At 41.2% G+C, this 13,945-nt stretch overlaps 9 protein-coding genes across 9 annotated transcripts; 6 read left to right on the forward strand and 3 right to left on the reverse strand.

Annotated features, from left to right (window-relative positions):
- Positions 1–3: 3 nt before the first annotated feature.
- Positions 4–1,371, forward strand: BCY1 (cAMP-dependent protein kinase regulatory subunit BCY1; the record flags this gene model as incomplete). Its single annotated transcript, XM_018131788.1, has 1 exon — positions 4–1,371. The coding sequence occupies one exon, from the start codon at positions 4–6 to the stop codon at positions 1,369–1,371; it is 1,368 nt and encodes a 455-aa protein (XP_017987634.1).
- A 142-nt stretch (positions 1,372–1,513) lies between these two features.
- ERG28 (Erg28p) lies at positions 1,514–1,957 on the reverse strand (the record flags this gene model as incomplete). Its single annotated transcript, XM_018131787.1, has 1 exon — positions 1,514–1,957. One exon carries the CDS (start codon positions 1,955–1,957, stop codon positions 1,514–1,516), a length of 444 nt encoding a protein of 147 aa, XP_017987635.1.
- A 494-nt stretch (positions 1,958–2,451) lies between these two features.
- Positions 2,452–3,276, forward strand: CAP2 (F-actin-capping protein subunit beta; the record flags this gene model as incomplete). Its single annotated transcript, XM_018131786.1, has 1 exon — positions 2,452–3,276. The coding sequence occupies one exon, from the start codon at positions 2,452–2,454 to the stop codon at positions 3,274–3,276; it is 825 nt and encodes a 274-aa protein (XP_017987636.1).
- Positions 3,277–3,508: 232 nt separating this feature from the next.
- On the forward strand, positions 3,509–4,633 carry CKA1 (casein kinase 2 catalytic subunit CKA1; the record flags this gene model as incomplete). Its single annotated transcript, XM_018131785.1, has 1 exon — positions 3,509–4,633. The coding sequence occupies one exon, from the start codon at positions 3,509–3,511 to the stop codon at positions 4,631–4,633; it is 1,125 nt and encodes a 374-aa protein (XP_017987637.1).
- A 150-nt stretch (positions 4,634–4,783) lies between these two features.
- Positions 4,784–6,050, reverse strand: MEI4 (Mei4p; the record flags this gene model as incomplete). The annotated part of the gene is made up of 2 exons (XM_018131784.1): positions 4,784–5,941; positions 6,003–6,050. 2 exons carry the CDS (start codon positions 6,048–6,050, stop codon positions 4,784–4,786), a joined length of 1,206 nt encoding a protein of 401 aa, XP_017987638.1.
- A 174-nt stretch (positions 6,051–6,224) lies between these two features.
- On the reverse strand, positions 6,225–7,388 carry CST6 (Cst6p; the record flags this gene model as incomplete). The annotated part of the gene is made up of 1 exon (XM_018131783.1): positions 6,225–7,388. One exon carries the CDS (start codon positions 7,386–7,388, stop codon positions 6,225–6,227), a length of 1,164 nt encoding a protein of 387 aa, XP_017987639.1.
- Positions 7,389–7,823: 435 nt separating this feature from the next.
- SPO73 (Spo73p) lies at positions 7,824–8,963 on the forward strand (the record flags this gene model as incomplete). Its single annotated transcript, XM_018131782.1, has 1 exon — positions 7,824–8,963. The coding sequence occupies one exon, from the start codon at positions 7,824–7,826 to the stop codon at positions 8,961–8,963; it is 1,140 nt and encodes a 379-aa protein (XP_017987640.1).
- A 306-nt stretch (positions 8,964–9,269) lies between these two features.
- PRM2 (pheromone-regulated protein PRM2) lies at positions 9,270–11,069 on the forward strand (the record flags this gene model as incomplete). The annotated part of the gene is made up of 1 exon (XM_018131781.1): positions 9,270–11,069. The coding sequence occupies one exon, from the start codon at positions 9,270–9,272 to the stop codon at positions 11,067–11,069; it is 1,800 nt and encodes a 599-aa protein (XP_017987641.1).
- A 315-nt stretch (positions 11,070–11,384) lies between these two features.
- NOT3 (CCR4-NOT core subunit NOT3) lies at positions 11,385–13,814 on the forward strand (the record flags this gene model as incomplete). Its single annotated transcript, XM_018131780.1, has 1 exon — positions 11,385–13,814. The coding sequence occupies one exon, from the start codon at positions 11,385–11,387 to the stop codon at positions 13,812–13,814; it is 2,430 nt and encodes an 809-aa protein (XP_017987642.1).
- Positions 13,815–13,945: the final 131 nt, after the last annotated feature.

Consider the following 13,945-nt stretch of genomic DNA (forward strand, 5'->3'; position numbering starts at 1 on the left):
AAAATGTCACTTTCTGAAGAACATCGCTGCGTTTTAGAGCGGTTTCAAAAGGACATTGAAGAAAATAACCCTGGAGATATACTTCAGTTTGCGGCCAACTATTTTAACAGAAAGCTTCAGGAGCAAAGAGAGTTTGTGAAGAAATTGGAATCTTTAGCTCTAAACAAAGGTATTACTTTATTTCCAAATAATATGGAGGAAGACGAACATTCAGGCGCGGCTAAATCAGTCACATACGACAGTAGCACGAATGTTGCGGATGAGGAAGTTGTTTTTAAGTCACCTTTTATCGATCATGATCCTCATTCGATGCATTTATGTGACACAGGGGATGTTTCATCGCAGCCTTCTAGTGGGGCTCGCCTAAGTTCCAATACTAGTGATAGCGGATTATTTAGAGCTAATTTTAGCGTTAGACAAGAGTCCAGCTCATCTGCGCAACATCCTTTAGATCCAAAAGAAAGTTCATACGGTGAACCATCTAGGAAATCCGTGGCAACCCCTGAGCCCCTTCCTGTAAACTTTAATGCGGAAAGGCGTACATCGGTGAGTGCGGAGACATTAAAACCCGCCAACTTTAATGACTGGAAATTAGATTCATACACGGAGAAGACTCGTGAACAGCTGGAAGGACTTGCCGAAGCTGTGGGAAGCAACTTTTTATTCAAGAATCTTGACCCAGATTCGAAGTTGTTAATTATTAATTCTCTAAAAGAAAAATTCGTTAAATCAGGGGAGGAAATAATCCGCCAGGGCGATGAGGGTTACTACTTTTATGTTGTTGAAAAAGGTACTGTTGTGTTTTATATAGATGAAAAAAGAGTCAGCACTTCGGGACCAGGCTCAAGTTTTGGCGAGCTTGCATTAATGTACAATAGTCCTAGGGCAGCAACTGTTGTTGCCAGTACGGATTGTAAATTATGGGCTTTGGATAGACTAACATTTAGAAGGATTCTTTTAAGCAGGTCTTTTAAGAAGAGGTTGCTGTACGATGAATTTTTGAAGTCTATGCCTTTATTACAGTCATTAACAACTTACGACCGTGCCAAATTAGCAGACGCATTAGATACCGAGCACTATGAAGCTGGAGATAAGATCATTTGCGAAGGAGACAGTGGAGAAAACTTTTACTTGATAGAATATGGTGAAGTGGATGTGATTAAGGAAGGTAAAGGAGTTATTGCTCACCTAACAAAAGGCGACTACTTTGGTGAGGTTGCTCTATTGAATGACTTGTCTCGTCAAGCAACAGTGGTAGCAACCACATCAACAAAGGTCGCTACTCTAGGTAAAAGTGGATTTCAAAGGCTTCTTGGTCCAGCCGTGGAAATGTTAAAAGTTAACGACCCAACACGTTCTGAGTCGAAATAAAACATGTAGAAACTAACGAAACTAGATCATGTAATTGTTAGATGTGAAATACCGAAATTTGTTAGTTTCGATCATCACCTGCCCTAATGTTACTTGTATAAATTCTATAGTCTTTAACTAAGCTCGTATAGCGGCAAGCCGATTACCAGGCAAGACCGGTATAGTACTCTTTTTGAGTGTACATCCAGAAGAGGGACAGAGAGGAAACAACCAGTGGACCTGTCAAACCCTTACCTAGCTTGCAGGTGCGGAAAATTAACCATTCACTGCCAAAATGCAATAATGCAATAACATAAGATATGAATGTTAACTGATAAATATGTTCCTCATTCAAGTGGAAAGCGCCGTACAATCTAATTACAGATGAGACCAATGTCCATGTGCCAAAGGTTCTGGCGCTCAATGCTGTAGTTTCACTAGGTTTCCCTTCGTACACTCTTTTAGTTATATCCTTGTTAACATATGCTTGCATAGAATTCAACACAGAAACTATGGAGATGAACAACAGCCATTTTGGTAAATAACCTGCAGGTATGGTAGCCAACTTGACTTGAGTGAAATCCAGGACAGATTGAACAGGTAACATTGTCACTATCAAAATCAGTGTAGACGAGCTGCAGTGAAGTTATAATGAAGATCCTAAGCTAGAAATTTCAGACGTTTTATATAGGGACATGCCAAAATAAATCGTTAAACGAGCGCATATCATAAAACTCTAATGATTCAGGGGTTAATACGAATTCAGCACGTCTTCAGGAGACGTGTTTAATTCATCGTACTAAACTGTACTATAAAACCCCATAGGGTGTTATTAATAAACCACGTGATGATTAATGATTGGCGCTCCGTTCTTGAATAAAGAACAAGTAGAATTGAGGAGGATAGCTGATTACTGAGAGGAAGTAGCAAATTCACTAATCCTTTACCTAGTTTTCAGTGTCTATGTCCTTCCATTTTTTTTTGTATTTATATTTCCCGGTACGAGTAATAATTCAACTTTAAAGATCTCCCTTTCTCTCCTTCCGTTACCTTTAAGAATGCAATACATTGCAGACGCCGTAATAGATCAAACCATTGAGAATGTCCGATGATAAATATGCTGCAGCTTTGGAGCTTCTTCGCTGTCTAGACCCTGATAACCTGTCAAATAACCTAAACTCAATCATTGAGCTGGAACCAGACTTGGCTGTTGATTTGCTTTCATCCGTAGACATTCCACTGTCCACTAAGACTGATCCCAAGTTCCAAAATAGAGAATTCTTATGTTGCGATTACAATAGGGATATAGATTCACATAGATCACCATGGTCAAACGAATATTTTCCTGAATTGTCCCCAGAGGAGTTAAGTGAAAGTCCATTTCCAAGCCCTACTATTAGGAAGTTAGAACTCCTGGCAAACGACTCAATGGATATTTATCGCGATTTATACTACGAGGCTGGTGTCTCTTCAGTATATATGTGGGATCTGGATGAAGGTTCATCTGATTTTGCTGGTGTAGTGCTTTTTAAGAAGGGTGAACACAGCAAAAACCACTGGGACAGCATCCACGTGTTTGAAGCGCTCGAGGAAACGAGTTATGATTTCAAATATCGTATTACTACTACTATAATCCTGAACCTTAAGAGCGAGGACGGCTTAACATTGTCTGGTAAGTTGACCAGGCAGGTAGAAAAAACTGCTAGCGTACGTCCAGAAAAGCAAGAAATCCTCCATATTGATCACATCACTAATTTGGGCACAGCAATTGAAGATATAGAATCTCAAATGCGCAACTTATTGGAAATTGTCTATTTTGATAAAAGCAGAGATATATACCATTTATTGAGAGATAACACTTCTGAAAGTCAAAAAATTAATAAGGAGAAACACGAGGATTTAATAAAGGGCCTACAAGGTCTATGAAGTTACGTCATACATCCAGCCCAGCTTCTTATCCTCAAGCTATACTTCATAAATTGCGACTCGTATGTAACGAGATCACATATCATTTGCCACGAAACGGTTATTTTTTATTCATATCTCAAACCGTTGAAGTTATATTAAATATCTCCTACGCTGACCTAGGATCGGCGTATTGTAAAGCTTGAATACATATCGAGTTCCTTAGAGGTATATACCATATACTTGTGCTGTAATGAAATCAAGGGTATTTAGTGAAGCGCGTGTCTACGGAAACGTACTTGCACCTCGGGGTGAAGAATATTGGGACTATGAGAATACTACCATTGAATGGTTAGCGAACAACAGTCATTATGAACTTGAAATGAAGGTCGGCAGGGGCAAATATTCTGAGGTTTTCCAGGGCGTACAATTATCTACTAGGAATAAAGTTGTTATCAAGATGTTAAAACCAGTAAAGAAGAAGAAGATTAAGAGAGAAATCAAGGTGTTGACAAATTTGTCTAATGAAAAGGACCCTCCAACGGCAAAGGAACTTGATAAGGAAAAATATTATAGTAACCAGAACGAAGAGGTTCGGAAGTTTAACAGGGTTGATGAAGTTTACATGTTGGCACATAATGGGCACGAAAATATCATCCATTTGCTGGATGCCATCAGAGATCCTGTATCTAGAACGCCTGCATTAGTTTTTGAATACGTTGATAATGTAGATTTCCGCATTTTATATTCGACATTTACGGATATGGACATAAGGTACTACATGTTTGAGCTTTTGAAGGCGTTAGATTATTGTCATTCCATGGGTATTATGCATCGTGATGTTAAGCCGCATAATGTTATGATTGATCATAAGCAGCGGAAATTAAGGCTGATTGATTGGGGCCTTGCAGAACTATACCATCCTAATGAAGAATACAACGTCAGGGTTGCATCGCGATTTTTCAAAGGACCTGAATTGTTAGTGGATTATAGAATGTATGATTATTCCTTGGACCTTTGGTCCTTTGGTACCATGCTGGCTTCCATGGTTTTCATGAAGGAACCTTTCTTCCATGGCAGGAGCAACACCGACCAATTGGTGAAAATCGTCCGGGTACTTGGAAGTGAGGACTTTGAAAAATACCTAATGAAATATCAAATCACTCTACCCCGTGAATTCATCGATATGGACCAATACATCAGAAGGCCATGGAAAAGGTTTATCAATGATGCAAACAGACATTTGTGTGACAATGATGATATTATAGACTTGATCAACAATGTGTTAAAGTATGACCATCATGAGAGACTTACTGCCAGGGAGGCAATGCAACATCCATGGTTCAAACCAATCAGGAACGGTGAATATAAACTATGACCTGATAGGTATAGTATAACCAGAACGTAACGTACTCTATCCAATCTAACGACGCTTTTTCCTTTTTTAATGGTATGTACAGGAATATATCCGACCGTACCTAAAACTTCAAAAGTATAGCTTGAATAATTATTCAATATTAATGGAACCTCATTCATGTATTTTTGGTAAGCCGTCCATTGCCAGTCTGAAGTCAGCAATAAGGTTTGTGTTACCAGTAAGTAGCAAAGAACTCTGCACATATTTGCGGTAAGAGGCCAGCTCCTGCCGATCGACCTTACTAAGATGAATCTGCTTCCAATCTAATCCCTTCAATATTTTAAAAGTTTGGTCTATTGTTTCGATAACATCTTTTGTTGAATCGCCTTGCCTGCCTAGGACTTCCATCATTTCTATTTCGTACTTGTTATCGAAAGTCCTAGTTCTGTGGTTGTGAATCTGTTCGTATGCTCTTTTGGAGGTCGATTGATAGAGCGCAGTTTCATGTTTAATCCTTAGATAACACCTAACCAAGCTTTCCAGAATATGCATATAGTTTGAGATACAGCGGACCACCATTGTATTTGTCTTTCTAAATCTGGATCGTGTTACTAATATTATCTCTGCCATGCGTCGTTGCTCACGGCATAGCCTCGACCAGATCAATGCTTCTGAACCCCTGCATGTAAGAAAGAGGTGACCAACATCTTTGCTGTTTGTTAAAGATCGAAAAGTTTTATCCCACATTTCGAGGTTGAATTTATAAAAGAGGGTCTTTGTCACGTACCTGAAAGCACTGTCGGGAGTTGAATGATAGGCGTAGTAGCTCACTATGAATATTGCAAATGCTCGGACCATGTCTACAAGCTGCGAAGGAGGATTGGGCAGTATCAAAATCCATCGTAGTCTTCTATACGTAGGTAAAATCCACGACGTCACTTTCTTTGAACTGAACCCTGATGACACCGTTTTCACCTCCGAGCTTAACTCAGCAATGTGTTTTCTACCAGGTAGCTTAGCATTCCTCTTGATAAATTTTACAGCACCTTCAAGCGAGGCATAGTTTGGATTATCTTCTATATCCCGCACGATATCCGGCTTATGAATTACTACAGTCTGGGCCTCCTGATTTTTATTTTTGTTGCCTGAATGATCTACTAGCCGTTGCCTTTTTGACTGTCCAGAATAAGTTTCTCTAGATCTCTTCTTCCAACTGGTTGAGATGTTGGATAGCTCTGGCGAAATTGAATGATTGAGTTTCTCTAAATAACAGCATGGGGTCAATTTATTCCATAGTACGGGGTTCCTCTGTTTAATTATTGCTAGCGCCTTATAGCTTACGTTAGTAATTGTACGTCACAAAATACCAGCACCATTAAACTCACCATACGATACCTAGTTCCACTTCCATAGAAGCAAAAGGATCTCTGGTCTCCATCTGAATCTGCCTTCTATATACTTGTTTATAGCTCAGCGGCTAAGGGCAAAGAAAGTGTAACATTTTTGGAGAAGAACTATTAGTCATAAAAAAATTAACAGTACAACATTAATAAATAACGCTGCCATTAACTGCCTGAATATTTATACATACCACTTAATACTTAAAAACTTTCTAAGGTCCTTTATTGCTAGTAGGGTAATTTTTGTCTTCTCTAAATGTAGTGTAATCGTCAGCGTCATCAAAATTATGATCAATCTTTAGTAGTTCTTCGACAACTTTAAAGTTATCCTTACTTCCGCCACATGACTCCATATGGAGTTCAATAAATACCTTGAACTTATTCACCAGCTTTTCATAATATTCTAGCTTCCTCTTTATCACCCTGTTCTCCTTGGTCAGATTATCAACTTCATTTTGCATCTGCTGCTGGACAATTTTCTTCCTTTGTCTACATTTGGAGGCAGCAATACGATTACGTTCCAGCAGACGTGCACGTTTCCAAGCAGCTGTGCCGGGCACTTTTGAGTTCTGCTCATATCTGATGTTAGACGGCCTTAAGGCATCTCTCATCATTCCGTCCTGCGGTGTAGCGGGAACCATATCATGAACAAAAGGCTGAATATGCTGCTGTTGTGGAATATTTGCAAGAGTGCTATCAGGTGTTTCTGTTTGCTGGTAGTCTTGGGATCCTTCCGAGAACTCGCTGTGATGCGAAGAGGGAGATGCAACGGGATGGGGTCTTGCGTGATCATGTAGCGAGGACCGCATTTGGATTTTGGTTGCAGGCCTTGCTCTCTGTCTCTGAGGCAACGGGGGAGGCTGTAGATCGTAAATTCTACCAATAAAATCTTCGTCATCCATATATTGGCCTATTTGGCAAATCTGACCGTTTGAGAGAGAAACACGTCGCCTAGTAGGGACTGAGTTATACGCTGCCATTGAAGACTGGAAAATAGGAGGGCTAGTAACCGGCACCTTACCTACGTCCATACCAAACGGCTGAAAGTACGGAAATAATGGATCTTCGCTAGTTGATTCCGAAACCACGTTAGAAGCTAGCTTTGCTGCCTCATGCCCCCCATATCGCTCCTGAGTACTTGATGCCGGTAGGCTTGTAGACTCTACGGAAGCTCGTTGTGTATTATCTGGGAGCTCACCACAGTTAGAGTTAACCATCTGCGATACGATCTCACTAAACCCACACCGAGCAACTCGGCTAACATCTGCTTCCTCCGAAAGTATACGTCCGTCTAATGAAATGATTCCATTTTGACCGTTCACTGAAAGACCCTGATTAAGGTCATCACGTTCTGCTCTTCCAACTCCGTTACTCATATCACATATAATATTGTCGAAACAGAAACTTTACAACTAACCGCAAGGAACCAACCTTTTTAACGTCCTTGGTCAATATTTCCTAGTGTATGGTAAGTAGGTACTATTTAAAAGGAAGCTTCTGTCGCTTTTCGTTGTTAGGGAATTAAATTCCGACAAAACCAACAACCCGTGAATAAAAGATACAGCAAATAAATTAATTGCAGAAAGTTTAGGTCAGACTCCTATAATAGGTGGTTTGACTCCTCAAGAATAAACTTCTGCATCTTCCTTGAGACATCCACTATTAACTAATACTGTGGAACGTGGCGAGAATTCCTTCACGATACTACTAATCACTATGTACGTTGAAATCGTCAAAAATGGTTGTAAATTAGAATATAGCTTTAGTAATGGACAAATACTGAACACTGTCACTGGTGCGGACACACAAAGATGGCTAGTTCAAAACGGGTCCCACAGGTGGGAATGTTGAAGAAAGAGAGTTGCGCAGGCGCCAAGAGAATCTCCGAGCAGGTTATAGTGGAGAACCAGCGGGGAATTACACTGTTTGGGTATCCCTTTTTCTCGAGCAAGCTACTTATTCCCAAGGTCGACCCGCCCCAATTCCATACAGAAAAGGACCGACAACCGATATCGACAGCTACTTCAAATTACTACGGAAATACCAACAACAAGCTTTTGTTACCATTGAATTTTAAGTGCTCCATGGGGCTTACTGAGGAGGTGGGGGAAGGGTCGGCGCAGGTGGAATGTGTAGGGGAACGAGATGATGAGTTTGCGTGGTTTGTATCGATGGACTATCATGGGAATTATGACATTGATGATCAGGGGTGGTGTTACAGCTGGTCGTTTCGAAGCAAGTATTGGAAGGGCAAAAATGGATTTGTACGTAAGAGATTCTGGGTGAGGCTTCCCACGCGAAATGGGCAGTTGGGATACTGTGCGCATTACCTGTTGGAGAGAGGGAAAAAGAGGTCTATTAGAGGCCAGAGCATGCGAAGAGGAGAAGGCGTATGTGAGCACGAGGATGGTAGCGAGTATTATTACGATGAGGAGACGGGAGACGATAGATCTGCGACGAAACCGGACACAGTACCGCACACACAGCTGCCGCAGAAACAGCCGCCGCAGATAGGGTGCTCACAGCAGATAAATGAATCTAGGCTGACAGAATATCTATACGACTACTATAGTGATCAGGATATGGATGAACGTCAGCGACAGGGAAGCGAGAGCTCTTACAGCACTGAACTCTACAACCAGATGGAGTTTTACTCATTATATCAGCTGTGCGGAGACTTCGGGGTTACTGAGCAATTACAGCAGCTAGTTTTGCAATTGAAAAAATTGCCCTTAGACAGGCAGAAATTCGAACTATTGGATGAATTTGTCCAAAATAAACTATCACCGCTCGGGCTACAAGACTTGCGGCGAATAGTTAGTGATCCAAAGTTAGGATTTGCAGAACTGGTACTGCAGACATTCCAGTTTGACGTCTCAAGGAGAAAATTTTTAGACAAGTGGGTTTCCTCCTTACTACAAGACACGCGTCAGCAGCTGTCGCTACGTTAAGACAGCACAAAAATACAAAATGCATCATCGAACAGTTAATAAATATCCTAGTTCATACACATACGAACCACATTAATCAGATAATAGTTTTATTTTAAATATGGGACTATTGCGGCAGTAGTAGACTCGACAAACACCCATACCCCAGAGTTTCAGCTTCGTCTCAGCTTCGTTTTAAATCTCTTTTAATAAACAATGTCGATAGGAGTGACCAGCTATATAAGTACAAGTGCTGGTCATTCTTGATTTTATGGTGAATTGAAAATAAGAACCAGTTAATCTTCTAATTAGGCAAAGAGCGCGGTTATGGAGGCAAGCAAGGAAACGAGGTTACTGCATTCTCCAGGCTTGAAGTTTAGGCTACTAACATGCATTTTTAGTCCTACAATTATTCTACCAGCATTGGTGTACTTAATTTCAATATTTTCGGTCCATTTTATACAGTATTCACAACTTGAAGACTCAGGACCCTCTGCTTCTATTGTTATCCATACCGTAATATCCACATCCACAGGTGCGACAGGAACGGTGACGGCGACAGTGACGGCGACAGCGACGGCGACAGCGACGCCTTTTCCCGAAAACTATTTAGATCTAAATCGGGTAAATGAAACGTTACTCGAATATGTTAAAGTACGAGTGAATAATACTATCGCCCTCACTAATACTTATGCCCAGGGCAAGTTCAATGATTCTGTTAATGATTACATTAGTGCCTGGAACGAATCCTTGTACGGGCGCATCCGAACACAACTAGCAGCGGAAGAGCTTATGCTGTCATATAATACATCTATCCATGATAATCTAGAAATACAATCTGAGCGGATGAAGTCCACCATTGATAAAATTTCAAGTTACGGTTTTACAGTAGGTTCACAGGAAAATGCTCAAGACTTGAAGAATACTCTTACTATTGACCGTTCGTTTCTGGCCTCTCTTTTTGGCGCTGTAGCTGACGAGCATTCTAAGCTAAAGGACTTTATACTTCCAACACTACCGCGTCTACAATGGACACCACTAAAATCTGAAGAAATTTTGCCGAAGCTCAAACAACACACAGAGGACCTTCTAGACGCCCTTAACTCATTAAACGGTAACAGTACCATATTCTCCGCCGCTGCAGCAGTATATCCCCGTAACTCGGCCCGGAATAGAAGGAAGATTACCGGGCGCCTAAGTGCAGTGGTGATAGCAATATTACTCGTTACAGTGCTTGTTCTGATGCTCAAGGAATGGTTTTGCTTCAGACTGCAAAACCACGTCATACTGCGCAACGTCCAAACAACCTTGCAGGAAAAACAAATAGAGCAAGCAATGCAGCCCTCTGTAACCGCCGCAATAGGCAATTGCAGTTTCCTAATAGCTGAGATCCAAACACTGGCCTCAACGCTTCAGCATACTCTCGCATACCTAGTTCAGAACTTACAGTTCAGACTTTACCGTCATTGGCGGCTCAATCGGCCCACAAACATTCATCCAATACACATCACTGATCGCCGCTGGCAGCAGATTTCAGCTTGGAATATATGGTACATCAGCAGTCACGCCGTAAACCTCTGGCTTTCTCTGTTTGTCATAGTTACAGAACGCTTACTCATTTCCCATCTATTCAAAGACGCCACGCCAGTAGCGTCTCTCATCGTGAAGCGCTCAGCAGAAAACCCAGCAACACACATAGCAAAGCTAACCGATGCCTTTGCACAGAAGCTTGATACAAAACTCCTAGGTATTATTAATGAAACCCTATGGCAATCCGCGAATGGAACACTCTCCGCAGCAACCGCTGTATTACAGAAAGATATGCAAAACCTAGTGTCGACCGTTGCAAACGCCCTTCCAACATCCATACAGGTCCCCAACTGGTCCTATACTCCTCAATTACTACCTATAACTTCTACTCCATCCTCAAATATTACGTCCACCCTGCTTTATTTGTTGGCGCCAAACCCGGGTCATCGCGCAGAACCCCTTTCCTCGCGCTCGCTACATGCTATAGCACTGACCGCGCAAATACCGAAACTTCTAGGTCTGGCTACATATGCAATTATAGTAACGATAGTCGTACATGCACTTACAGGCATCATCGCAGCCTTATTTATCTCATAGGAGTCCTTTAATTACCATATATTTAGAATACACCCACACACCCACACACGTCCCTCTTTTGTGCTTCGCTAAGATGAGCATTAAGTTTCTTATTCTCTAACTTATAAGAAAAATTTTCAATTATTTACAAACAATTCTTAATTGTATATCGGTTTCTGTTATAGCTTTCCATTACTAGCTACTTCGGAACTCATCTAGTCTAGGGATTGTGGTGTGCAATTCACATAACTATAGGAAGAGGGTCAAAATTGGGTTTTAGGCCTTCAAGAGCGAAATCAACGTCATTGAACGATTCAATACAAGAATAATACAACAATGGCGCATAGAAAACTTCAGCAAGAGATAGATCGAGTATTTAAAAAGATCAACGAGGGCTTAGAAATTTTTAATACTTATTATGAGAGACATGAAAATTGCACTAACAATCCTTCTCAAAAAGACAAATTGGAGTCTGACCTTAAAAGAGAAGTGAAGAAATTGCAGCGGTTAAGAGAGCAGATAAAGTCATGGCAGAGCTCTCCCGATGTAAAGGATAAGGATTCTTTGTTGGACTATAGGCGATCGGTTGAGGTTGCGATGGAGAAGTATAAAGCTGTTGAAAAGGCGTCTAAAGAAAAAGCTTATTCAAACAATAGCTTAAAAAGGTCGGAAGTACTTGATCCGGATGAGCAGGAGAGGCGAGATGTATCAGATTATTTATCAGAGAAGATAGATGAGATAGAGAGGCAGTATGAACAGCTCCAGGTTGAAGTAGATAGGTTAGCGGCTCTGGGGAAGAAAAAAAGATCAGGGACATCAGCGAATGAGGAAAAGAGACATGAATTGAAGGAACTTCAAGGGAGATACAGGTGGCATCAGCAGCAGATGGAGCTAGCATTGAGGTTATTAGCAAATGAGGAGTTGGATCCTCAGGCAGTAAGGGATATCCAGGAGGATATCAACTATTTTATTGATTCCAATCAGGATCCGGATTTTGTTGAGGATGAAAGTATATACGAATCGTTGAATCTAGATTCAAATGAGGCTATAGCCCATGAGGTTGCAGCCTCATTTCTTGCTCAAGCATCAGAGGATGCTGAAGATGAGGCGAACAGGGATTCTTCTAAGCTTTCGAAGAAGGAACAAAGAAAATTAGAACGGGAAGCCAAGAAAGCTGCAAAGATGGCTTCTGTTACAGCCGTTGACAGTACAATCTCTACACCTATTACCACTGCTCCTAGTTCAGCCTTAGACATGGAGCTACCAGGTACTGGAAACCAAGAAACATCGTCATCATCGTCAGTACTGCCGGCTATAACTGACAATGAATCTGACCCCACGCCGAAGGTAAGCCCGTCACCTTCACCGTCGCTCACTAACACCTCTAGCATACCTTCTACTGCTAATACTACAACAACTACTTCCCAACCATTACATCCTCAAACGCCACTTGGGTTGAAACCGCACACAAAGGTAACTCAGATGTCACCAGAACACCTAGGACATACTCATATACACCAGTCACTAAATGGTGTGATTACCAGTACATTAAAACCTGCAACAGTGCCGATAAAACCAGCAGGTGAACTTAAGTGGGCCGTGGCTGCGACTCAAGCTCTAGAAAAAGAGAAGAGAGAGAAAAGTAAACCTAGCACTCCCGCATTTAATGCACCAGCTTTCAATACAAGCACTTCCAGTGACGCCAGCGCTTTTACAAAATCGCCCGGTGGGTCGCTCAACTTGGCACTAAGCAATTATAGCCCATTATCCCAGCATTCAAACACTAACGGAACTACCACACCTCTGCCGCGCTTGGCAAAGGATCAGTCCCATGTATTACAAAACCAAAATGTAGCTGCTCCCAAGGAGAAAGAAACCGTTGAGTATCGCATACCTACGAGTCCTACCGCGGGATCGATTAAAAGCCAAAAATCCGATGAGCTTCAGCTCCAAGATTTTTACAAATCGGAGACTACAGATGACGAATTAAATGAAGAACCAGCTATAATTAAATTGGATCCGGAAGAGCTCGAAAGACTTCACAAAGAGAAAGCTGATTTGACAAATGAACTTTGTAAAAACTTTGAGTTATTACAACTTCCTTCAGGTATCCAGGATTTAATCATAGGATCGTTATTAACAGAGAAAAATCTACATCCACCAAACGGAAAATCTGGAGGTTTCCGCAATTTTATCGACACTTGCCGTGTGAATAGATTAGCAGAACTTCCACCAGGATTAAATCCACCACAGCCGTTGGATGCTTCCAGGTGTTCAGAGCAGTGGGATTTCATCCGTATTAATGGCATTTTAGAAAGTGATTTTTACGAAGATGAAGAGTATACCAAACGTGCTATTTATGAAAAGTTTAGGGCGCTGGAAACCTTCACGTTGTTTTATAACTACTATTATGCATGTACCCCATTGGAAAATGACATTGCTGCAACAATACTAGCTGAGCGGAAGTGGAAGGTTTCTAAGGACGGTGTAACCTGGTTCTTCCGTGAAGCTAAACCCAAGTTCACTAACGAGTTATGTGAGGTAGCAGATTTTAAAGTCTTTAAACTGGATGACTGGACGGCCACAACTAAGTTGAACTTTACACTAGATTACTCTACCTTAAAAGATTGTAAGGGTCCTTCTCCTCCAGTATCGTCTGCTACCGAAACTAATGGTATAGGAAAAGACTCTGTTTCTCATTGTCAAACACTGTTGCAACAGTTGAAACAAGGCGGCAGTGCAACGAAGGTTGAACCTTCTCATTAGTTACATTGTACTATTTATGTGCTTCTTTTTATAAATACACCACAAATTAATGTCACGCCACTTCATGCATATTTTAAATCAACGATTGAGGTACTCTTAAAATTGCTTCAGGCTTCACCAAAAACACTGTA

The sequence above is a fragment of the Eremothecium sinecaudum genome, chromosome IV (assembly GCF_001548555.1).
Source record: "Eremothecium sinecaudum strain ATCC 58844 chromosome IV, complete sequence".
NCBI classification, from domain to species: Eukaryota; Fungi; Ascomycota; class Saccharomycetes; order Saccharomycetales; family Saccharomycetaceae; genus Eremothecium; species Eremothecium sinecaudum.